The sequence below is a fragment of the Salmo salar genome, chromosome 01 (genome assembly GCF_965601325.2).
Source record: "Salmo salar chromosome 01, fSalSal1, whole genome shotgun sequence".
NCBI classification, from domain to species: Eukaryota; Metazoa; Chordata; class Actinopteri; order Salmoniformes; family Salmonidae; genus Salmo; species Salmo salar.
Genome location: NC_138291.1, coordinates 151690659 through 151717487, shown reverse-complemented (window position 1 = coordinate 151717487; position 26829 = coordinate 151690659). Strand labels below are relative to the sequence as shown.

General features: G+C 45.5%; 1 protein-coding gene across 2 annotated transcripts in view; it reads left to right on the top strand.

Annotated features, from left to right (window-relative positions):
• Positions 1–26829, top strand: part of LOC106565903 (pappalysin-1) — a 126289-nt gene that overhangs the window by 28791 nt on the left and 70669 nt on the right. For both annotated transcript variants that reach the window (XM_045691089.2, XM_045691078.2), the window contains exons 7-10: positions 3176–3677; positions 18005–18133; positions 18396–18487; positions 22032–22228. In XM_045691089.2, coding sequence (XP_045547045.1) covers positions 3176–3677; positions 18005–18133; positions 18396–18487; positions 22032–22228 — 920 coding nt within the window. The remainder of the gene's footprint in view (positions 1–3175; positions 3678–18004; positions 18134–18395; positions 18488–22031; positions 22229–26829) is intronic.

The window sequence follows — 26829 nt, the reverse complement described above, 5'->3', positions numbered from 1 at the left end:
GTGCATCGCCAAGTGTTCCTGTCTGACTGGCCCAGATGTCGGGCCATGCTTTCTTTAACAGCGGCCTCCTTTGTAGGCGGGGCAGTGTCAAGCCTCTCTGCATTATGTGATGCTGTGTGTGTGTGTGTGTGTGTGTGTGTGGTGAGTGTGTGTGCTCTCTCTGTCTGTCTGGGAGAACAACACTCACTGGGCTCTACTCCATTGCTGTCAGGGCTGCACACTGCAGGGACTCAGGGCGACAGGGTTCAGACACAAAGTACCTGAAGAGAAAGAACAGCTTCCCCTGCTTTATCTCCACTAGCACTTTAATGATAGTCATGAGATAATGATTTGGTGATGAAGAGGGATTGGATAGAGACATGGATGCACATAGAGACTTACAGAGACATCCACAGTCATGCATGTACTGTACGCTCACATACTCACAAACACACTTATTCTGGAGAATATCAACCCTGACGTGCGCTACCTCAACTTAAGGGATGCCCCCTTAAGGAAATACAATACAAATGACAGATCAGCCAGGAACTTGGCCAGGGCCTTGTTGCATTGTGTATGACGCAAAATATTGGAAAAGACTCCCCTGCCGCATGCCCGATTGCATTGACGGATGACCTGTTCCATCTCCAAAACTGTCCAATCCCTCAGTAGTATCTTTTCAAATCCAACAATGGTTTTACTGCTGCAATGCTCCAAATGTTCCAAAAGCTACTCACTATTTCAGAATGTCTTAATGACATTGCTTGTTTCTCTTGTTTGGCTTCTTGGCAAAACTCTTAGCAATAATGAATCACAGTGGAACCTAGAACCCAGAACGTTCCAATTCAGTGTTCCGGTTCATTTCATTGTATAATGTCACAGGAATTCCCTCCGATATCCTATAAAAGAGTTGCACTATATAAAAGAATCCGCGCGCCAGGACAAGGTTGTGTTTTTTTCCCCAACATTTGGATGTTGGGCGGAGGCCAGCGAGGTTGATCTGGAAAAGAAGGAGAGGAGTGGTGGATGTGTGTTGAACCAAATATCTGAAAACTCCCCGGGCGAGGGAGAGGAGAGGAGCCGTACTGTCAATCACCATTCCTCCTTCAGGCCCTATGCTTTCCCCATCACTCACCCTTCCCGCCACATTCTCCATCCCTCACCCCTGTCACCCACTCCAACTGTTTAGACTGCAGATATCATATGCAGAGGGATGGGATGAATGACTGACGTTTATTGGCCTTCTAGACTATGAGGAATCGCTTGATTGATTTTAATGTATCAATTGAAAAATATATGCTGTCATGCAGCTATGACTGTGTTCACACAGATGACACAGTAAGGCTCTCAAGGGGCGAAACACAAGTGAGCAAGACATATTTCCATTGTAGTTCCTCTCATGCCCTCTAGTTAGAGGTCATGGCATGAATTCAAGTAGTGCAAGTTACTTCAGTGCAAGTCAGTCAGTCTGTTGTGTGTTTGACTCCGTTCCATTAATTCCATTCCAGCCATTACAATGAGCCTGTCCTCCTATTGCTCCTCCCACCAGCCTCCTCTGAGGACAATGGTTACTTCAGTGCAAGTCAGTCAGTCTGTTGTGTGTGTTATAGAGAGTGTGACGTATGACGGAGAGGTAGGCCCCATTCTTAGAAAGCAGAGTGCATGCCCGGACATATCCCTCTATGTTTATCTATCCGTATCCCAGTTCATTCCAGTCCCCTGTTTCCAGCGCTCCACAATTCCACACCGTCTGATTCCCACATGATGGCGGAGGGCGAAACACTACACATTCAACCCTACAGCAATTAAGCTGGAATTCCTCCAAATGTATCTTTCCTCCTTTCCTAGAACAAGCGATCTCCTAGACAGGTTAATACCCCCATGGGATTAGCAAATCAAGTGAGAAAGCAAGGCCTCCTATTAAAAGGCCAGGTTTGGATTGTCTGAACACCTTGAGGGCCTTTCAGCAACCTGGGAGGCAAGGCTAGGTCAAATGCTTCAGAGCTGTTTTTATAACAGAGAGTAGAGTTAACCCTAATGAAAAGGTGCTGTCTTGGTTGGATTTTAAGGATAAAATCTGTAATACTCAAAATTACTGTACTGGTAATTCTACAGTGTTGAAAAACAGACATGGGTCTTGCCAAGGTTGCATATAATCTTTATGTATTTCTTTTACTTACTCTATAGATGATCTTATGATGGATGACATCCCCATCCTGTCTCATGGTAAATCTGGAACCTCTGGTATCCGCAGTAGGAGTTCTAGAGCAGGAGGACAGCCCATCATAACAGCTGACATTACAAAATATTTTCAGTGGCTAAAACTCCTTTCCTCAAAAAGTCAATGAAAAACTCACCACAGAATGTGAGGGGCACATTATGAGAGAGAGAGGCTGGGTGCAAAACTCTGAGTATCTCAGTTCCTCAGTTTCTTTTCTCTCCTTTTTTTCAAAGTTACCTCTACTCTGGCCACACACACACTTACAATAATAAATGTGTTGAGATAATGTGGCCTGGAAACCGAATTCAGTGCTCACTTGATTAAACACTGGAATTTTGTGCGGTGCCCAGAATTGAGGTTAGCAAATGGGTTTGTCGGTTGCCAGTTTGGAAGTGCACAAAAGGAAAACAGGGAGAACACAGTGTCTTCCATAATGCTGGCTTTTCAAAGCGCTTGATGAATGTTGGTATACGTCACTCTGGATAATACGAGGTAGCTGTGGACTCCAAATATGGCTGGAGGAGCGCTGTTTGGTGTTGTAATGACTGCCACTGAAGTGAGAACCCTGTGCAGGGCCTCTCTCAAGAGGAACACAGGCAGCTTGTCTGCTGCCTCCCCTGCTTTACTGACAATGAACTCAGTCCCGTGTCTGTCGCATGTAGTCAATTGCTGAGAAAAGCCAACAGCTCATTCAGCCCTGACACTTCACCTGCAACAGCCATTTGTAGTCAGTCAGACCACTGTTCTATATACACATTATATATATTTTATTTCGACATGCACCTGCAGCTCTTCCCTGCATACAAACGAATTCAAACAACCACACATGGTCATGTTTGCAAATGCAATTACCTAACCTTTGTTTTCTATTGTATTTCATTTTCTCTCTGTTGGTTGTGTCTGAGTGTGTATTTACTTTATAGTTGTTTATATGTTATGTTTGATTTGCTGTACCTCTGTCCTTTTGACCCCCAGGACCTCCAGACGTGGAGCAGGCATGTGAGCCCAGTGTGCGCACCTGGAGCCCCAACGCCGGCATCGAGCAGGGGGCCGTGGGACTGTCCGAGTGCCCACTGCAGGGCTGCATGCTCCAGCTAGAGTTCCCCCACCCACTGGTGCCCGACTCCCTCACTGTGTGGGTCACCTTCTTCAGCCCCGAGGAGACGGCCTTTCCCGCCATCCACAACATCCTGCTCCTGACCGTTAGTGGAAACAACCTTTCGTTGGGCCCTAGTAACGTGTTCTGTGATACGCCACTGACGCTGAAGCTGGACGTGGAGGAGGAGGTGTACGGTGTGCAGTTCTTCACCATGGAGCAGCACCTGGAGATTGATGCTACCCTGCTGGCATCTAAGCCTAACTGCCTGCTGTGCCGCCACTGCAAGCCGCTCCGCCACCGACTGCTGCGCCAGCCACCATTCTCCCATGCCCCCCACGGTGTGGTGTTGAACGAACCTGCCAGGCGATACACTGACAGGTGAGGGACCAGACCGGGATGGTTAGCGGTTTACTGTCAGTTACACGCAACTTTGAATGTCTTGACTGTGTGGGTTGCACTGTATTGGCCTAACGCAGGTTAATGATACACCAGGATTGCTGCGTTCTCTGCGTAATGGGTGAGACATTGCAGAGTAAGCATTATCTCTTCACACTGCAAATTAATCTGATCTTGAGCCCAATCTCCTCACTGACCTTGGGTCGGGGGAAAAAAATCTTATTTTTGCACCAAGTTGTTCTTGGTCAAGGGGTGAAGCGGAGCCAAAGTTAATATGCTGAGGCAAGCGCTGCAGCTGCAGGCTGATTTAAGCCTGGGCCCTGCCTGCCTGCCCGCCTGCCTGTGTCCAGAGGAGCAGCTGGTGTGGTCTTCTTGGCCCATACTCTGTCTACCCCAGCCAGGCACCAGAGATCTGGGCTGTGGGCTCCGTATATCTCCCCTCTGGGATGGGCCTCAGCCTACCTCCCCTCTCTCTGGCTCTCTGGCCAGTCCAGTCCTGGGCGGAGGGATACTTGCACTGGTAGAATTAAGTGTTTTTGACGATTTTGACGATCTCAGAAATGTTTCGCAGTTAAATCTTATGTATTTAGGGGTCGGAAGAAATGTCTTTTAAAATCCCAAATTAGAAACCTCTGTGAAAATGTTTCCTATAAAGATAAATGTCATGATGTTTCAATGTGTTCTTTTCAAACACCCTCAGGCATGTTGGTGGGCCACCACCAGTTTGATGGTTTCAAATCCACTGCCCAACACCCACTTCTCGAATCAAAGGTCATTCATTGCTAGCCACATTTTTTGGGGGAGTTGCTGGGGAAAACAAATGTCTTGTTGACGGCATTATCTGTGCACGGTGGCAGAGTTTTGTGCTTTACTTTCATGGAATGTGCTGACTAGATAAAGGTAGCACTCTCAGTGGCGTTGCCATGTGTTGTGCAATTTCACTATCATGCTGTCAGCATGGTTCACATAAGAAGGAAAGTGGATGAGAAGACACGATAGGGTGAGTATGCCTGTTATACAAGATAGAGAGGGTATGCCTGCGCATAGCACATCATAATAACACCTTGTAATAAAGCATTTATAATGAATTAGTAAATAGTTTATTCATGTATTAATCATTACTTCTTCATTTGTAAATATTTGTAAGCTAGTTATTCACACATTCATAAACACATTTTCAAGTATGTCATAATGTTTCATAAGATCATTCATAAGATGTTGAATATAGATCTTTATAAACCCGTTACTAATCATCAGTAAAGTATTTTCCCAGTATCTAAAGTGAGGGCTATTTATACTTTATAAATACTTTATAAATGTTTTGAATGCCCAGTGTCATTTCTCACAAAAAGATGGACATGTCATTGGTAGACATTCCAGCAGTACCTGATGCTCCATCATCAGGTCCTGCTCCATCCAAGGTCTCAAAATGGCCCCTGGAACATATCAATGGTTAAACAATAAGCACACAATACAGAGGATGTTTAAGAAAATATATTAAACATTTCATTCCAAAGCAGTCACACTGTTGTAGTAGTGTGATGTGTAACTTCATACACAGTCTATGCTGAGTAAAGTAATGTTTTTCTTCCGAAAATGCTTACATTACTGTTTATTACTGTTTAACTTTTCTACCAAAACCAAAGTGTGGATTGCAGTCACTCCTTCGAGCAGTTCATAGACTGCTTATGAAGTAAGAAAACAAATATCTGAATATCTGATTTTGCTGAACTATCCTAATTACATTTAAAGAGTTATGTGGTTAAAATACTGAAGCACTGGAAGCATTTAAAGGTTATACATATAACATTTCTATCTTCAAATACCTCTAAATGTCAATCACATATCAGTAGTAATGAAGGGATAAACATCCATTTGAGAAAAACTGTCTGGTCCCGCCAGCTGTTGGGTACAGGCTACATCTCCCTGTTTAATGATTCGTTGGTTCGCGAGGTTGACAAAATTGGCAAAACTCTTCCTCACGTCCTTGCAACAGTTGTTTTACAACAGTTTTTGTGAAAATATGTTTTCTTAAACATCCTGTACTGTGTGCTTATTCTTTTACCATTGATATGCTCCAGGCTATTTTGAGACCTTAATAAAACCCCTTATGGGCTAAGGGTCCGGGATGGCTTTCTACTAAGCTAACATATGGAATTGTTTTAAGATGGTCATACCAAGGAACTTTTAGATATTTGATTTTTTTATTTTAGGTACCCCTGTAGGTATTCAAAAGATATTCAACTAAATTATTTGATGAAACATTGAATTTGGCCTTACTGCTATTAGCCCCTAGAAACACATTGAATAACAGATTCATACATGGAACAAAAGATCATACATGGAACAAGAAATCAAATGAGTATGTTGTAAAGTGTCTGTCCTTTACCTGAGAGATATAAGAAAGGTCAGAAAAAAAATACAGTGGAATTATCCGTATACCTTTGACGTGTAAATGCCCCATTCCCTTCCATTCATTTTTCATCCCGGTACCGGATTACCTTCAGATGAGTCGTGTGGCACTTGTGGGGGTCGTAAAGCAAAACGTCAAGAAAAGCAAAACGGAGAGCAAAACAGAGAACACTCGTCTTTCCTTAGAGTGGTCATATTAGTTTGTAGCCCAAACCATTCAGACGCTACGTTTTCGTAAAAAGGCAGATTTTTTGGCATGTCTCCTGGCCTGACAAACAACGCTGTAGCTCTGCCACCTTCCACCGCAGATACAAATGGCCAACATTGGCGGATGCGGTGGTATGAGACGCAGCCCATACAAAAAAACAGACATTTCTAACTTAAACAGACAGATTTTCTTATGTTAATTAGATTTCGGACATCGATTAACGCGGACATCGATTAAGGAGCGTCAGGTACTACTGGAATGTCTACCAATATTTTTGTGAGAAATGACACTGGCCATTCAAAATAAAGTATAAATAGCCCTCACTTTAGATTAGACCCCACAAAAATACTTTACTAATGATTAGTAAATGGTTTATAAGGACCTATAATAAACATCTCATCAATGATCTCATGAATCATTACTACATACTTTAAAAGTTGTTATAAATGTGTGAATAACTAGCTTATTAACATTTACAAATGTGGGAGTAATGATTAATACATTATGAATAAACGATTTACTAATCCATTATAAATGCTTCATGACAAGATGTTATTGGAAGGTTCCTCCGCATGCACTGGTGTACTTAGTGGTATTGTGGCCACAGCAATTGCTCCTGGAGCTCTGAAGCTGGTAGAATGTCAGTTGTGAGTGTCTATTGGTGGTGCATTTTGGTCTATGGTCTTGGTGCATTTCAATGGTTTTAGTGGATTTCGATGGCCTTGTGTGGATCTTCATGGTGATGGTCAGTGTTGGCTTACTCTTTTGTTGTGTAAGAGGAGTTTGACGTCATTCCCAGAGAGAAAGGTCCAGGTCAACCCACAGCAAAGGATTCCTCATCATAGGAGTCAATCTAACACACACGCATGCATGCACGCACGCACGCGAAGGCGCACTCGCACACTCACGCACACACACACACACACACACACACACACACACACACTAACACACACACACACAAACAGATTAGATAGGGGTGGTTGAAGAACAGTTTGGGGGTCACCCAGATCTTTTGACATGTTTTGAAGTCGGCGGAAGTGTTGTGGTTGACCCAAGGTTTTTCTGCTGGAGTGTTTTGATTGACCCATGGTTAGTTTGCTGGATCGTCATGGTTCACTGGCTCCCCAGGCCTGTTTCCATAGACAGAGGGCTGACCTCCCACACTCAGCCCACTGCCCTTCCCCTGAAATGGGGCACGGAAGGGGGAGTAGAGGCCTCCCTGGCTCCCTATTCAAGGTTGGATGTATGAGAGGGTGAGGGGTGGGAGGTCAGGCTAGTGGGGGTGAATTATGAAGGGGTGAGCAGGGGGTGGGATGGAGATGAGAGGGAGAGAGCTGGAATGTTGGACTGGTTGGGGGTAAACCATGGAGTGGTTAGGGGTGGGCTGAGAGGAGGGTTAGTGGGGGTGATGGGGGGACCCTAGCCTTCTGAGACCCCCTGGCCCATAGGCTAATCCTCTCCCTGACCTGGGTCCTCTGGGTCCTCTGGCCTGTCAGGGTCTCAAAACCTATTCAGCTCTGACGTGACGGGACCCCCCAGCCCGGGAGGGAGAGGGCAGCTGCCCCCTACGCTACCCTTTTCACTGGGACCCCTTCCCCCCGTTCTGGCCTTCTCCTTCACACTTTTATCCCCTATGTTCTCCTATGCTCTTACCCCTGTGGCCCCATGGCCCTGCTCCTCTCCTGTCAAGTCCACTGTTGCTCTAGCCCTGAGAAGACAACCTCTTCACCTCTACTCAGAGAACTCTGTTGTTTTCTCAGCTCTGACTGCTTGACTTGTAGGTTTTCTGTTTTCTTTTCGCCAGCAATACCAGATTGGGGATGTAGAATACACTTCCTAGGTATTTGTGAGAAATGTCTGTGTGCTCCAACGGTAATTGTTTTAGATCGCCTCCATGTGCGGATTATTTTCGGGGAGGTTTTTGGTTTTGTTTGTCACATATGCGTGCAAACATTTCAGACTTTTTTTCCTCCATGGCCTAAGCCCATTTTGTATAATACTGGATATGGTTTTAAAGACTCTGTCTACTGAAAATAAAACATACCACACCTCCCCCCTCCACCTAGTGGTTGAGCATTGGGCCAGTAACCGAAAGGTTGCTGGATCGAATCCCTGAGCTGACAAGGTAAAAATGTAAAAATCTGTCGATCTGCCCCTGAGCAAGGCAGTTAACCCACTGTACGCCGGGCGCCGAAGACGTGGATGTCAATTATGGCAGCCCCCCGTACCTCTCTGATTCAGAGGGGTTGGGTTAAATGCGGAAGACAGATTTCAGTTGAAGGCATTCAGTTGTACAACTGACTTGGTATCCCCCTCTCCTCTTCACCTCTCTTCCTCCTCTTCTCCTCATAACACATTCTCTCTGTCTCCATGGCCCCCTCCACTCCCACAAAGCCCCACTGTGCCCTGCGCTCCCTCCGCCATCCTCTGCCTGCTCTCTGTCCATAAGGAGCAGCATTAGCACTGAGCCTTGCATAAGCTCTCTAATATGAACCATAATGGTGAGTGGCAGACAGAGGAAGTGGAGGAGGCAGCAGCGGGTCCCGGGATGTCTGGACGTCTCACCCGGATTTCCCAAGGATAAAATTGGGCCAGGTCCAAAAAGTAGATTTGGAGGGACAGTTAAGGTGGAATGTTCAGGAAAGGGTTAAGTTTCTCTTTGGGAAGCAGAGAAACCCATTTTACTGTAAAGTGCTAAATTGAAGTTTAAGGTCCATGCTGGTAAGATTCTAATGGTTGTTATGATAGAGGTTCCCTGTAGGGTTCCCACAATGGAGCTCCACAGGTATCTGCAGCCTCAGACTTGGGTCAAATATATACCGTATGTCAAATACTTTAAGGAACATCTATAGGGGATTTAAGGTAAAATGACTTAGCACTTTTTGTTTGACATCAATGGTTTCCATTGTTATTATTATCATTACTTATACTGTCTTTGCTGATATTCCTACTTTGGCACTGTCCATATGTTAGGTTTACTCTCCACTGTCTGATTTGGCAGAATGAGTGCACCACTCAGCAGTGAGTCACTGACGCTAGGCTAGGCCAGTGGAGCTCCTCGCTAAGTGACGTGTCAACATCTGAACCATAGGAGTGATGGAACTTCTCATACGTGTCATCAATGTGAGACAAACTGTTGGTTGACGGGGTGTCTACTGTGTAGCTTGTTATTGTGCTGTATTGAGGTAATGTCTCATTCCTTATAATATAGCGGAAAATATATTGGATCTTATGATTCAAGAGAAGAGATAGATGAGGCACTGCCACCAACCCCTTGTTACTCTGTCTGAGGCTGTGCTAATATGAACATCGTCATTTTACATTGTAGAGTTACAGGACATTGAGTTAGGCTCATTGTACCAAAGAAAACAACATAAAGATGTAAGTCTGAGAGGTCCTACTGTGTAGCACTTGAATTTGTTGAAGACTTAACAGACAGGAAACCTCACATGTATGGCAGCTGTCACCATGACAAAAGGTATATTGCTTTATTTATTGTATTAAGGTTTAAACTAAGCATTTCTTCAACATCTCAGATTTTTCTGGCCTCTCATCTAATATCTTTACGGCACAAACACGCACACACACACACAAACACACTTCCGCATGCAATCAGGTGGTGATATCAAAAACACCTTTGAAAGGCATATTACTGTGCATTGTGCCAGACTCTAAGTCTGTGGTGAGATACGGTCTCTATTCTCACAAGGGCCTTAGGGAAGAATGTCTGGATGAACTGCAATGGAAACCGCCATGACGAAATCTTATCACGCGACAACTTGTTGGCCGTAGAGCTAAAGTCTTTGGAGTGGCATGGAGAATAGGAACTAGGCTTATATTGTCCCAAGAATACACATAGAATGTTTACCTACGCTGGAGCTCAGTGGATGACTACAGGCTGAAATGAATCAGATGTGTAGTGTCACAACAACCATTTGTGTTCATCTCTATTTGCAACGATGGTATAGAATTCATCACAATACTTTTTAGAAACAAAGATATACATTGTTCTGATTACCTCTAAACAAAATATAAAGGCCCCAATCTGTTGAAGTCTTGGTCCCGCAATGTCATAAGGTGGTTTAGTGAGCTCACAAAAGCTATTTTGAAGCCCCAAGTCTGTCTGGATGGATCAGTGGTCCAGAATAGTCTCTGTGTGACCGAGTATCAGCCCAAAGTAAAGGGGCTCCCAGGGCCATAAACCACATATCTATCACCTGAATGTGTGTACACACATACACACAAATGCCTGAACCACTTCCCATCTAGATATCAGTGCTACAGATAGCCTTGAGTGATGTCAGAGTTTCCCCTCTGTGTCATGACAAAGGTGCTCTTCTTATGTAGGCCCCCCCGGAGTATATTTCACATGCAAGTTATTGTCCCTGCTGGCCCCTGGTGGCCCCAGTGTCTGTTCAGCCTCTCTTGACACTATTTGAAAAGTATGTTTTATTTTCCTTTTACCTCCTTTTTTCCATTATCTACTGCATCCCAACGTTTTTTTCTCTCCGTCCTCTTCCTCCTCCTCTTCCTCCTCCTCTTTCTTTTCCCTCCAAGACCGAGGAGCATTTGGAGATGGGAGGCCGAGAGTGGTGGTTGATCTTGGCAGAGGACATGAAGGAAGCCTCATGTGACCTGTTGCTCTGATATGAGACGCATAGTAAAAATCACCAGAGTTTTGTGACGTGGCTCTCCGAGCATCGAGAATAAGTCGTCTGCCTCTCTGTCTCTCTGTCTTGCTCTGTCATTCTCTCTCTCTCCCTCTCTTTTGCTCTCATCTTTTGATTCCCAGCCATCCTTCCCGCCGTTCCAGCCGCTTGCCTTCTCCCGCATGGGTCACGTCCATCCGTCAGGCCCGAGCGAGAAATCACAGTGTGTGTATGTTTCTTGCCCTTGTCCCGTCCCGGGCCTGGCTTAGCCTATCACCCCCAGTGTTCTTGTCCCATCCCGGGCCTGGCTTAGCCTATCACCCCCGGTGTTCTTGTCCCGTCCCGGGCCTGGCTTAGCCTATCACCCCTGGTGTTCTTGTCCCGTCCCGGGCCTGGTTTGGCCTATCACCCCCGGTGTTCTCTTTATGACAGATTCGGAGGAAGGGGAGAGAGAGGGCCATGGTGCTTGTTGGCGGCGTCACTCATCCTGTCGCTCCCTCTGCTCGCTCATGTGTCCTCCAGGCTCATGTCTCCCACAGCTTTCCTTTTCCAGAGGCTTGAATAATTCAATTAAGACTAAAGGATATTTGAGAATGACCCCGGAGTTGTCTCGAAGCGGGCCAAGACTGCGGAACACTGAGTAAAACAGAGCGGTAGGTCAGGTCAAACATCCCCTTTGATTGTTGATAATAATCCAGTCAAAACCCAGACCCTCAATCTCCTCCTCACTCCTACACAGCACCGGAGAACATTTGTAGGCCATACCTGCCTTTGTGTGTGTGTGCGTGTGTGTGTGTGTGTGTGTGTGTGGGTGTGTTTCCATTCTATCTGGGGCAGGACAGCCAATTGGAACCCCATGTTCTCTCTCCTGCTGTGGGGGAGTAGGAGAGTGACCGGGTCTTTGGGAAGAGAAGGCATGGAACACATTTCATACTGAAAACCACCATGGTAAAAAAGGCTTTCCTGCAGTAAATCTTTTGACACATTTCGAAGGCACGGGCTGTGTGTTCGGTCAGTGTGCTCTGTGCTGTACATATGTGCATGCAAGAGTGCATGTGTGTATATCTGCGTCTGAGTGTGTGTCTTTGTCTGCATTGCGCCTCTGTCTATGTGACTGTGTGTTTGTGTGCATCTGTCTGCGCCTGTGCCTGCAATGAGCCTCCATCTGTGTGCGTGTCCGTGTGCATGTGTCTGCTTCCCTCCAAGTGTGTGTTTTATTGGATGTGAGCAACCCCATTCCCAGCAGTGTCCCGGTCAGAACACAGCTAAATCCATGCATAAAAAGGCAGCCTGGGCCATTCATGTTCAGGGCTCATTTGAATGATTTGTTTTGCCACTTAATAAACGTGACTGCTTCCCTGGCCATTAGTGCCGACACCTCCTAAGTCTGCCGATGGCGGCTGGAAGAGAAGGGGAAGGGAAGGGGCGAGGAAGGGGAAGGCTCTGGCCTCGTGTGAACCCATCTGTGAGTGCGATGGATGCCACAGCCATTGCAGCGGCTCTGGAACACAGGGCCGCTACAGTGTGTGTGTGTGTGTGTGTGTGTGTGTGTGTATGTGTGTGTGTGTGTGTGTGTGTGTGTGTGTGTGTGTGTGTGTGTGTGTGTATTGTTTTGTTGTCGGGGAGTTGCCCGTAATCAACAGGCAAGGGCTTATGTTTCCCAGAGGGGGATAGACGTAAATGCTAATAATGAGGGAATTGTGAGTGTTTTTGTTTAACTATCCTTGTGGATACCAGAAGTCCTCACAAGGATAGTAAAACAAGGACAATTCGGACAAGTGTAATACTGTGTGTGTGTGTGTGTGTGTGTGTGTGTGTGTGTGTGTGTGTGTGTGTGTGTGTGTGTGTGTGTGTGTGTGTGTGTGTGTGTGTGTGTGTGTGTGTGTGTGTGTGTGTGTGTGTGAGCTCAGAGGTGTGAGTAATACCAAAGAAATTCAGAAATGAATTGGACTTGATGGTCTATGTGGTTCTATTAACTGGCATTCTATAACATCTTCCCTGTTATTCTGTCTCCTGGAAAATCATCTCCAAACATGAACCAGCAACTCTCATGATGATAACTGACCATTAAATCAAGCACAATCAAAACCAAGGCCAACCACATGCATCCAGTATCTCCTGATTCCCTTGGCATATTCATTGTAGGTTGTCCAATCAAAAACTCATATTTTGACCAATGGGTAAAATTATATGTTAGTTGTGTAGATAATCATCTAAGAAAACCAATGGTTCAAACATCATGTCTTTTATCATAATCCGTTCAAAACAAATTGGAGTGTCTACCCTTTTAGGATGGCCAGGATTAGGGTGACTAAATCAACGGAGGCCAGAGAAATAAAGTTGTCAAAAATCTGGAAAATAGCAAGGCGTCAGCTAGGCTGGAAGCTGTGTGAGAATTAAGGCTTATCGTTGAACTCGGTCTTTCTTCTCAAATCCGGAAGACATAAAACTATATAGAGGTAAGATGGATATCGATTTTGAGACATGATATGTAGTATTTTCATGTTTTAGTATACCCTATTCATATTAATGCAAAGTTCCTGTTATTTTTTTGAAGAATTCTCACATAAACAAGCTTTTCTCTGAATTGTCAATGGAGCACAGAGCATACAGCAAGCTTTTTATTTTCAAAACCTTTTACATTTAATTCGGCTCGTGTCATGCAAATTTTGCTATTTGCAACCCTTGGAAACAACTTGGAAGACGACGACCACAAAATGTAAAATTCTCAAAAGTTTCAGCGAGAAAGCTGCACCGCTTTGTCAACAGAGTTCGGTGCTATTATCGAGTACATTATGTTACGAATTCCGACTTTTTGGATACAATGTTAATGATACGTTAGAGAAAGACCCCACTGAACAATTCAGAACATGAAGAATCATATTTGTCTTGGTAAAATGTATTTTATAACATAAGGAAGTGAAATGCCATCACCACTGGGCAGAGTGGGTAGACACCCTATTTATTGTATCATAAGCTACAGTGTTGAGATATCCTGCTGGCTCGGACCGCAGAGAGCACACTGATGCAGAGCTATGCAGCTGGATGTTTTTTTAACTCCCATCTTGTTTTTGGCCTGCGCGGGCCATATTGTATTACACCCACTGAAAGCAGTGCTGAAGCCCCTCGCCAGATGTTTGTTTGTGTCCAAGTGTCCTCGGAGTGGGGCGGAAGGAGAGGTGTACAGCTGAGTATACTGTGGCCCCGTGGCTGTTCCCTCACCTCTATACCTAAACACACACAGATGCACAAAAGGCATACATACACACTCTCACACACACACACACACACACACACACACACACACACACACACACACACACACACACACACACACACACACACACACGCATGCGCGCACACAACACACACACACACACGCATGCGCGCACACAACACACACACACACAAACAGACCCACACACAAACAGACCCACACACATGCTGCGGTCACAGTGACCAGCACGCCTTGACTTTTTATTCGAATGTGAACTCACTTTGTCTGTCTGTGTGGAGCGGCTCCATAGATATATCACTTACAGCACAACATAGTAGGAGGGGGAGAGGCAGGAACCCATACAGCCAGTAGGGACAGAGGTGTGGAGAAAGAGTGTGTGAATACTGTGCCATTTTCCTCAATATACTGCAATTGAAACCTACTGTAACAGTCATACCCACCCTCACCCTGCTCATTAATCAATCAATCAAATTGATTTATAAAGTGCTTTTTACATCAGCCGATGTCACAAAGTGCTGTACAGAAACCCAGCCTAAAACCCCAACAGCAAGCAATGCAGATGTGGAAGCACGGTGGCTAGGAAAAACTCCCTAGAAAGGCCAGAACCTTGGAAGAAACCTAGAGAGGAACCAGGCTCTGAGGGGTGGCCAGTCCTCTTCTGGCTGTGCCGGGTGGAGATTATAACAGAACATGGCCAAGATGTTCAAACATTCATAGATGACCAGCAGGGTCAGATAATAATAATCACAGTGGTTGTAGAGGGTGCAACAGGACAGCACCTCAGGAGTAAATGTCAGTTGGCTTTTCATAGCCAATCATTCAGAGTTAGAGACAGCGGGTGCAGTAGAGAGAGAGTCCAAAACAGCAGGTCCGGGACAAGGTAGCACATCCAGTGGACAGGTCAGGGTTCCATAGCCGCAGGCAGAACAGTTGAAACTGGAGCAGCAGCATGACCAGGTGGACTGGGGACAGCAAGGAGTCATCAGGCCAGGTAGTCCTGATGCATGGTCCTAGGGCTCAGGTCCTCCGAGAGAACAGAGAGAGAAAGAGAGAGAGAATTAGAGGGAGCATACTTAAATACACACAGGACACCGGATGAGACAGGAGAATATTCCAGATATAACAGACTGACCCTAGCCCCCCGACACATAAACTATCGCAGCATAAATACTGGAGGCTGAGACAGGAGCGGTTGGGAGACACTGTGGCCCTGTCCGACGATACCCCCAGAGAGTGTACACCTACCCCAGGCAGGATATAACCCCACCCACTTTGCCAAAGCACAGCCCCCAAACCACTAGAGGGATATCTTCAACCACCAACCTACTACCCTGAGACAAGGTCGAGTATAGCCCACGAAGATCTCCCCCACGGCACAAACCCGAGGGGGGCGCCAACCCGGACAGGAAGATCACATCAGTGACTCAACCCACTCAAGTGACGCATGGACGAGCACCAGTAAGCCAGTGACTCAGCCCCCGTAATAGGGTTAGAGGCAGAGAATCCCAGTGGAGAGAGGGGAATCGGCCAGGCAGAGACAGCAAGGGTGGTTCATTGCTCCAGTGCCTTTCTGTTCACCTTCACACCCCTGGGCCAGACTACACTCAATCATAGGACCTACTGAAGAGGTCGAGACCGAGTTTGCGTCTGTCACATGGATAGGCAGACCATTCCATAAAAATGGAGCACTATAGGAGAAAGCCCTGCCTCCAGCTGTTTGCTTAGAAATTCTAAGGACAGTAAGGAGGCCTGCGTCTTGTGACCGTAGCATACGTGTAGGTATGTACGGCAGAACCAAATCGGAAAGATAGGTAGGAGCAAGCCCATGTAATGCTTTGTAGGTTAGCAGTAAAACCTTGAAATCAGCCTTTGCCTTAACAGGAAGCCAGTGTAGAGAGGCTAGCACTGGAGTTATATATTCACATTTTTTTGGTTCTATTCAACATTCTAGCAGCCGTGTTTAGCACTAACTGGAGTTTATTTGGTGCTTTATCTGTGTAGCCGGAAAGTAGAGCATTATGGTAGTCTAATCTACAAGTGACAAAAGCATGGATGAATTTATCTGCATCATTATTGGACAGAAATGTTCTGATTTTTGCAATGTTATGAAGATGGAAAAAAGCTGTCCTTGAAACATTCTTGATATGTTCATCAAAAGAGAGATCAGGGTCCAGAGTAATGCCGAGGTCCTTCACAGTTTTATTTGAGATGACTGTAGAACCATCAAGATTAATTTTCAGATCCAACAGAAGATCTCTTTGTTTCTTGGGACCTAAAACTAGCATCTCTGTTTGCCGCCATCCACTTGCCGCCATCCACGTCCTTATGTCTGAAATACAGGCTTCCACGGAGGGCAATTTTGGGGCTTCACCATGTTTCATTGAAATGTACAGCTGTTTATTGTCCGCATAACAGTAAAAGTTAACATTATGTTTCCGAATGATATCACCAAGAGATAAAATATATAGTGAAAACAATAGTGGACCTAAAACGGAACCTTGAGGAACATCGAAATTTACAGTTGATTTGTCAGAAGAAAAACCATCCACAGAGACAAACTGATATCTTTCCGACAGATAAGATCTAAACCAGGCCAGAACTTGTCCGTGTAGACCAATTTGGGTTTCCAATCTCTCCAAAAGAATGTTGTGATCGATGGTATCAAAAGCAGCACTAAGGTCTAGGAGCACGAGGACAGATGCAGAGCCTTGGTCTGACGCCATTAAAAGGTAATTTACCACCTTCACGAGTGCAGTCTCAGTGCATTGATCTGAGCCTTGATCGTACAGAGCCTTTATGGACCTCTCTTTGTAGGTTACTGGAATTTGTTCTTATAGGACTGAACTCAAACTGATGCGTAAAACACTAATTTTGTCAATGGGACATTTGTGTGGAAAATCAAGTTCCACACACAGATCTTAAGTTAGGATTCGTCCTTAATTGCTCTTGGTTTTTACATTTAAATTTTTGTCATTTAGCAGACGCTCTTATCCAGAACGACTTACAGTAGTGAATGCATACATTTCATACAATTATTTTATTTTTTATTTATTTCCGTACTGGTCCCCCGTGGGAATTGAACCCACAACCCTGGCGTTGCAAACACCATGCTCTACCAACTGAGCCACACGGGACCTTTTTCTAGGGCCACTAGTCTTGGCCACTCTATCACTACTCTAGGTCAGTGGGCTGAAGGTCTATTCTCTGTGTATGTTTGTAGAGATGTGGTGCCAGCTAAAGGCTTATTCTCTGTGAATGTTTGTAGAGATGTGGTGCCAGCTAAAGGCTTATTCTCTGTGTATGTTTGTAGAGATGTGGTGCCAGCTAAAGGCTTATTCTCTGTGTATGTTTGTAGAGATGTGGTGCCAGCTAAAGGCTTATTCTCTGTGTACGTTTGTAGAGATGTGGTGCCAGCTAAAGGCTTATTCTCTGTGTACGTTTGTAGAGATGTGGTGCCAGCTAAAGGCTTATTCTCTGTGTACGTTTGTAGAGATGTGGTGCCAGCTAAAGGCTTATTCTCTGTGTACGTTTGTAGAGATGTGGTGCCAGCTAAAGGCTTATTCTCTGTGTATGTTTGTAGAGATGTGGTGCCAGCTAAAGGCTTATTCTCTGTGTGTGTTTTGAAGAGATGTGATGCCAGCTAAAGGTTGCTCCCCTGTATGTGTGTGTGTGTGTGTGTGTGTGTGTGTGTGTGTGTGTGTGTGTGTGTGTGTGTGCGTGCGGCTGCGCGTGCGTGTGCATGTGTTTCCATTTTATCTGGGGCAGGACAGCTAAAGTTTTCATCTGTGTGTGTCTTTAGGGACGTGGTACCAAGCAGTGTGTACACCTACCAGGTCCAAACCATCTCAACCCGCAGTGAGAGTGAACCCTCCCCACCCCTCACCCACCAGCTTGGGGCACCATACTGCGGAGACGGGCGCATCCAGAGGTAACGTGTGTGTGTGTGTGTGTGTGTTTGCATGTCTGCGTGCTTGCGTGTGAGTGTTCTCCCAGTAACAGTCTCCTGTCTGTCTGTCTGTCTGTCTGTCTGTCTGTCTGTCTGTCTGTCTGTCTGTCTGTCTGTCTGTCTGTCTGTCTGTCTGTCTGTCTGTCTGTCTGTCTGTCTGTCTGTCTGTCTGTCTGTCTGTCTGTCTGTCTGTCTGTCTGTCTGTCGTGCTCTCTCTCTCTCTCTCTCTCTCTCTCTCTCACAGGTCCCAGGGAGAGGAGTGTGATGATATGAACTCCATGAATGGAGACGGGTGCTCCAGCCAGTGTAAGAAGGAGCCCTTCTTCAACTGTGTCGGTACGTCCTCCTCAGCACCATCAACATGTCAAAATAGAGACATTTTAACCATTGTAGTTATTTGTCCCTAGAGTTAACATATTAGTTATACGGTATGTCACTTATGGTGACATATTTTCTAAATGTCACGGACACACAACCAATCGAATATGAATAACTGTTATTTAACACAGTGGCTGGTTCTATGACTTAAAATTAATTATTGTCCACAACTGACACAGTATGCATGCTTCAAAAGGTGATTAATTGGTAAGACACAGAAGAATACAATTTCCATCCCCATTGAGATCTCTGAGGGCGGAACTACACAGACACATTTTGCTTTCCATTCCAATTTGACGATTTCATTGGTCCCTTGAACTTAGCAAGGTTATTTTGATTGGCCAGCTGTTACGGCAGTTCCTGTGCCTCTTATCGGTAGGAGGACTCTCCAGTGTGTGTGGTTGAGAGGCGTATGAGTTGTGGGGAGATGTGAGTAACATGCTAGTCACACGCTGGCTCTGTGAGTGACAGCGGCGAGGCATTTGCTAGTTTCACATCTGTGTCTGGGACTTGTCCAAGGGCTTGATGCGTTTCTCATAAGAGCAGATGCCATTGTGTATCATGGTCATGTTGATGTCTCGCTGAGAGTCTGGAAAGGATTGTCGTTTGAAGAGAGAATAAACAACTTCATTCAGTGGATTGGATTCTCTGGCGTCCTCGTCAGTCACTGTTTGGTCAATAGATGGATGATTTCCTGTCCTCCTTCGAGTGATTATTTTTCTCTTCCTATCCTGTTTTTTCACACAATAAAAAGTCCCATTGTGTCATAGCTGATCTCGCCTCGTCGAGTGATGTGTTTGTATGTGCACGGCAGCGTTGTTTTCCGTTGACCGCAGCGCTCTGGGATATGTGTGTGACTGCCTGACATATTCCTAGTTTTTGTGTGGAAATCGGACACTATAATGAAGGGACCTTCTGTCTGTCGGTTTGCCTGTTGAACGAGCGGCTAACACAGAGCATGGTGCAGCCTGACGTGCTCTCAGGCTAGGGAGAAGGGACTGATACTGTACACATACTGTTGCCATAAGGGAATAAATTAAATGTGTATAGGCTGAGGGAAGTTGACTGGGTTCCCTTGTTGAATAGAGTCATGGTACTGCTTCACCGAACAGCTCTCGTTCTCTCTGGCCTCCCCCTCTTTATCTATCTATTCCCAACGTTATTCAGCCTCTTTCTACGTCCTTGTTTTCCTCTGTAACCCTTTCTTTCTTCTCCTCTCTCTTCTGGTTCATCAATTTTATCATCGTTTCCCTCCTGAACTCAATCACCTCTTCTCTCAGTCTCTCTGTCTCTCTTTCTCTAACTCTCTCTGTTTTTCACTCTCTCAGTTTCTTTCTCTCTCTTCCTCTCACACCTTTTCTCTCTCTACCTCTCATTCCCTTTCACTCTCCATCCGTTTGGAGTGGCAGGAGTGAATTCTATATGCCCCCTCTGCAGCCCCTCGTTTCAACATCGTCAGAGCAGAGTACAGCACTAAGCGGAGCAGAGGTGGGGAGGGCTGGAATTTCGAGGAGGCCCAGCCAACTTGGCACGGAATGCCGCCTTCCCCTTAACTGGAACCCCGACACTGTGAGAGCACACGCACATCCCAGCCTTCTCTAGCCCAGCTCCAGCCCCAACTCCAGCCCCAACTCCAGCCCCAGCCACAGCTCCAACTCCAGCCCCAGCTCCAGCCCCAGCTCCAGCCCCAACTCCAGCTCCAGCCCCAGCTCCAGCCCCAACTCCAGCCCCAACTCCAGCCCCTTCCCCAGCTCCAACTCCAGCCCCAACTCCAGCCCCAGCTCCAGCCCCAGCTCCAGCCCCAGCCCCAACTCCAGCCCCAACTCCAGCCCCAGCTCCAGCTCCAGCCCCAACTCCAGCCCCAGCCCCAGCTCCAGCTCCAACTCCAGCCCCAGCTCCAGCTCCAACCCCAACTCCAGCTCCAGCCCCAGCTCCAGCCCCAACTCCATCCCCAGCTCCAGACCCAGTTCCAGACCCAGTTCCAGCTCCAGCTCCAGACCCAGCTCCAGCTCCAACTCCAGCCCCAACTCCAGCCCCAGCTCCAGCCCCAGCTCCAGCCCCAACTCCAGCCCCAACTCCAGCCCCATCCCCAGCTCCAGCCCCATCCCCAGCTCCAGCCCCAGCTCCAGCTCCAGCTCCAGCCCCAGCTCCAACTCCAGCCCCAGCTCCAGCTCCAGCCCCAGCTCCAGCCCCAACTCCGGGTGGGATGTCTGGAAAAGCCATACTGGTGTATCCTCCTGCCTGGTCTCTCTCTCTAAAATAAAACAGAAACGATCCTAATCTGTCAAGTTCATCAGATAGTGTTACGCTCCTGGAGGCCCTACTCTTTCCCAGCCTTCCCCTGCAGGAGAGGGCACCCCTTGAGTGTTACTTTATTTATGCAGACATCCCATTTCTGTCAACTGAAACGAAAACAATGATGGGAGACAAGCGAGGGAAAGCTGGAACTGCAGAGAGGGCAGCCATGTTTACACTCTGTGAGAGGGGAGGGGGAGGAGGTGAGAAGAGGAGGAGGGGAGAGAGATGGATTTTAAAATACTCCCACTGTTGATACATTGTACTCTTAGAGAGAAACTGATTTTTAAGTTGTGCAGCAATGGAGTTGTATCTTGTGGGATGTGTTTGCCACTCACTGTTGGTCAGTATCTGAGAGATCTGTCTCCGTGTTACCCAAGATGCCTTGTGTGCTTGAGGAAAAAGATCCCTTCGATAATGGACTCGTCCACTTACCAGTCCACAAAGCACACACTCTAACAAATATATATATATATATTCCATTTAGCAGACGCTTTTATGCATGCATACATTTACATATGGGTGGCCCGGGGAATCGAACCCACAACCCTGGCAGTGTAAGCACCATGCTCTACTAACTAAGGAACAGAGGACTACACAGTCAAACATTAAAAGTGTGATAAATGTACCTGTTTCTCAACTTTGTAAAGTGGGGTTCTTCCTTGTGTCACAGCTGGCCTATCAAAAGACTTTTAAAACCACAAATAGATCGAAAGTTCTGAAAAATCTATAGATATTTATTTTAAAACAGAGTATAAAATACCGACCATGCTAAAAGTGCTTATTTAAACAAATAAAAGCTTTTTATCCTAAACAGATAGCATGCCTAGCTTCCTCTGTCCCCATGTTGAATGCTCTCTACCAAATAGTTTTGGGACCTCATGAATAAAGCAGGAATAATCATTGAGGTGTGGTACAGTAGTGAGTGTGGCCTAAACATCCAACACAAGACAAGACAATAAATGAAGACAAGATCAACTATTAGCAAATGCAGTTGATAGCTAAAGTGCAATGGATAAGATATGATATATATATTGCGTAATCTGGGCCCAGTTCAACAAGTTCATTGACATCAACACTAACAGTTTTGAAACAGTTTTCAAGTTCATTCACATAAACACATTTACCTCCACACAATCCAAACGGTTTAAGAGCGAACATTAAGATTGAATCTCTTCACACTTCTCTCTTCTCTCCCTCCCTCCAGAGGAGCCCAGTATGTGTTACTTCTACGATGGTGACGGAGTGTGTGAGGACTTTGAGCGGGAGACCAGCGTGAGGGACTGTGGCCTGTATACCCCCAGTGGCTTCTTGGACCAGTGGGCCACAGCCGTGCACGTGTCCCACCAGGAGAGTCTCTACTGCCCTGGCGAGGTGGCCGCCGGCTACCCTGCTGTCACTAAGGTACTTCCTTAATGTTATAAAAAAAATCTTTACCCCTTTTTTGTGGTATCCAATTGGTAGTTACAGTATTGTCCCATCCCGTACGGACTTGGGAGAGGCGAAGGTTGAGAGCCGTGCGTCCTCCGAAACACAACCCAGCCAAGTCACACTGCTTCTTGACACAATGCCCGCTTAACCCGGAAGCCAGCCGCACCAATGTGTTGGAGGAAACACTGCACCTGGCGACCATGTCAGCGTGCACTGCACCCGGCGACCATGTCAGCGTGCACTGCACCCTGCGACCATGTCAGCGTGCACTGCACCCGGCCTGCCAAAGGAGTCACTAGTGTGAGAAGGGACAAGAACATCCCTGCCAACCAAACGCTCCCCTAACCCGGACAACACCGCCCCATGGGTCTCCCGGTTGCAGCCAGCTGCAACAGAGTCTGGACTTGAACCCAAGATCTCTAGTGGCACAGCTAGCACTGCAATGCAGTGCTTTAAACTACTGCTCCACTTGGGAGGCCCAGGTACTTCCGTAATGTACATCCTTAATCTACGCCACACCACATTATAGGTAGTGTTCAATAGGGCACTCAACAGAAAACATTGTAAACACTTTGCAACAAAATTGGTGTTTGTTATTGGACTAGTCCAGGTAGTCCCTCCATTTTTCAGAACCAAGTGGTTTTAACAATGACATGGTTTTCCATAAGTGGTTATGACAGACAGATAATGGTAGCCAATTTAATGTGTACATGCCAGCTCACATTACCTCGTTGAATATTTTTGGTACAATTATTTAGCTACTTATGAATGTCTGTATCTGTTACTGTGAGCTGAGTCTATGTTCAGGGGCTTGTAAGGTCACGAAGACAACGGATGTCTACACTTCACCTTGACAGGACCCCATGATGTCAGCATTTTGTTTGGGAGGTTTATTGCGCTTTCTCATCTCAGAAGTCTCCAGCTTTTCTTTTTGGGGGGAGGAAACTGAGCCCGAAAAGCTCTTGAAAACGTTATCTGATTCATTTTTGGCCCCGGGGTGTTGTAAAGAGAGAGCTGTCTGTTGTCTGAGGTGAAGTTTATAGCTTTCATTAATGTAATGCTTATGGAGGACAGGAGAAGATATCATTGATTCCACTCAGAGACTCTGGGGCCATTGATCTGTTGCTGTCTTGGGACACAGGGAATCACTGAGTGCCAAAAACACACTACACAGAGAACAACTGCATTAGGTTCTGTCTTATTGAACCTCTCTCTGCTCTACAGGCCGTTACCACAATGTTATTAGATTGGATTTAATGATTAACAAAGTGTTATTTAATTGGAGGCAGGCTTATTAAAGGACCCCACCAAAGGGCAACGTAACTCATGTTCTAGAGTGGAAAAGCTTGATCAGGTTCCACCTCGGAAGAATGACGCAGGTTACTTATACATATTAATGAATTGGGGGTGGGAAGGAACGTCGTGGTGATTTCTCCCTTCAAATAGGGCACTGACAGCTATCAGTGTAGCTAGCTAGCATGCTAACCTTATCTAGCTAGCTAATGTTACCTGTTGTTGCTGTATTGTTTATTTTTACTACACCATATTCAAAAGATTTGCCAGCTTGCTAGGGATATGGCTGGCTATGGCTGGAGCTGGGTTTGTCATAAGCATTTAAGGGAAAACTTTTCCAACAGATGGAAACTAATATCTTTGACTTCACTAATATAGTTGTGGCATTTAGCTGATTCATTGTGACTGTGAATCAGCTAAAGAAATAGTAATAAGATGAATCTCCGGTAATATGGATAACTGTTGAAAGGTTGACATGCGTTTTTCTTCATTGTATTGGACACGGACGGTGCAACCTTTGGTAGGTAGGCTGCTGGCAGGCTTTGGCTGCAGTACAGAAAAGCCAAATCAGCCCGTGCTCATAGTTCTCATAGGGGAAGTGAAATGATAGTCTACAATGACTTTGCTCAAGATGCACAACGCAAATGACATGTAACATCACCCTGAGCACATCAGACACAAAACACCAATACAAATGTGACAACAGCACAACAAAATAGATAAACAAGTTCCTTGAATTTCTTTTGCAGCTTCCTTTTCATTATAGGACAGACACTTGTGGTTTCTAGCTGCACCAATCAAAGCAGTGGAGTGTGTAGTGAAACAGTAGTGAATGGTAAAAACCATTCATCTTGGGGCGACGGGGGGAGAGGGGTTCCAAAATGAAATCATATCACGCAATTTTACAATTTCTAAAATGATCATATATATTTTTTAATACAGACTAGCAAAAAAATTATAGCAAATTGACAAATTATGCAATGGATTATGATAATTTTCTGGTAAAAAAATGGAGGCGCAAAAACATACGTTTGAATTTGCTCCATGGCTCAGGCGGCCAAGTGGACGCACGGCTGTTTGGCTCAGCTCAGTCGCAAAGAGGAAGAAGTTTGCAGCTGTTTCTGATTAATAAACAATGTCATAAAATCCAGCCCTGAAGCGAAATTTAGTCTGGAAATTATTTTCACAGTATATCATAACAAAACGCACGGCACTGACACGATTTCCATGAATGTCCCACTTCGGATTTCCCACTTCAAGCCCAAATATATCATACTTTGAATAAAACAAATACTCACTAGCTAGGTGTCCACCCAATTAGCGGCAGATTTTCATGCAAATATTCTAAAATCTGCATAAACAAAATACATACATTTTCCCTCCAGAGATGTATTTACATAAAATGGATTTGTTGCGGATAAAAGTCTGTGCATGATGACATAGTGCACATGAAAATTACTTTTGCAGTTAAATTCCCATGTACTGAATAAAAAATACGAGTTTAATGGGTTTCCATCGCATTTTCAACTCACTGATGGTTTTGTCACACAAATGTTTGCGTTATATACATAGCAAATGTGCCAAAAGCTCAAAAGCTCATCACCTTGCACTTTCATCACCTTGTTAAGTTCATCATCATTTATTTCATCTATAGCCTAAGAAACTGTATGCTTTCCTGAGTCACAATGAGGAGAACCACGCAACATATCATATTACTTCGATATGATGGCTATTATATGTGTTTCCACTGATATTTCTCACATAATTAAGTTTACCGACACAATAAGAGCCCACTCTAGCATATTTTGTTTTGTTGACATTTTGAGGGAAACCTGGTTAGTGACTTAAATCGTGTGCAGCATCGTGAGTAACTCAAAAAACAAGTGCCGCTGTTGTGGTACTTTAATGTGTTATATGATTGGACATAGTACAGGGAAAATGGACTGGTATGTAACGGACATTTTTGTATTATTAGTATAATATTATACTGTATGTGACAATTTCTGCCCGATTGACAGAGATCTTACTGTAAAGCCAAAACAACATTTCAAATAGACAGGAATCATCTTACAGACTTCAAAAAGAGTGGCATATATCCCACTGAAAGTATTGGGACTAGAAGCACTTCAGTGTGGTCCTTTGCAGCTCAGTTGGTAGAGCATGGTCCTTGTAAGACCAGGGTAGTGGGTTCAATTCCTGGGACCACCCATATGTAAAATGTATGCACGCATGACTAAGTTGCTTATGGATAAAAGTGTCTGCTAAATGGCATATATTAATGTTTTCAGAACTGTTTTTGCACAAAGAATGTCATTTAGTCTACACAGTGTTTTCAATACAGAGAAAGGTGGCCTCTCAATACAAGTGTTGAGCTCCTTTTGTGACGTCAATGTTCATACTATCTACACGAGCTCACAGCTCGATGTGTGTGAGAGAGGAGACAAAGTGTGTTCCCACCAATGTAGTTGCATAAGAAGCTATTTTCCCTGAAGACCCAGCAGAGCAGCACACGTGCTCCATAAATGATTTCTACTGTGAAGAACACAGTGCCCTGGGTCAGCTTGAGATGGTATCACTGCCAAACTGCAAGGCCACCTACTGTAGGCTACACACACACCATCACATACACACACACACACACTGTACGCATACACACGCATACACCATACAACAACATCTGAAGCTATCCAGGAACAGCAGCAGCTACAGTAACAGCATGTGTTCACCCTGAGTTAAGGACCTCGTGGTTTCAGTGTTTTAAAACACTTGGATGGAAACGCTGGGTTTAGTTGAGTTCATCTGACATGCCTTTACTATTGATCGTTACAGTAATGCTTACTTTTCAGCACATGCCTCCTCACCCTGTCAGACTTCCCTCAGACTCCCCGTGCCCTCCTGCCGCACCTTTTCGGAGATCCTTCATCCAGACGTGGCACGCACTCACTCTATTTGATCCTGGCCTGTGCGCTCAGAGATAATATCTCCCCCGGTCAAGATGACAATAAAGCTGTCTCACAAAATTACAGTACCCAGCTACCTCTTTGTATGGACTGCACGCCCCACACACAATATCCCCTGCCGTCCGTTCTCTCGCCCCCAAAGGTGGGCACAGGAGATGACACGTTCTGATTTCCTGTCTACTGTAACCAGAGCACCTAGGGTTTATTGGTACCAGAAGCGACTTCCACAGACTTGAGTTTGCTCGTTAAAGTTTTCCCTCCATGCAAGGCTGATTGGGGCACTGTCCAGTTCTGCTTCCCGCTGAAGGTTGCTACTGCACT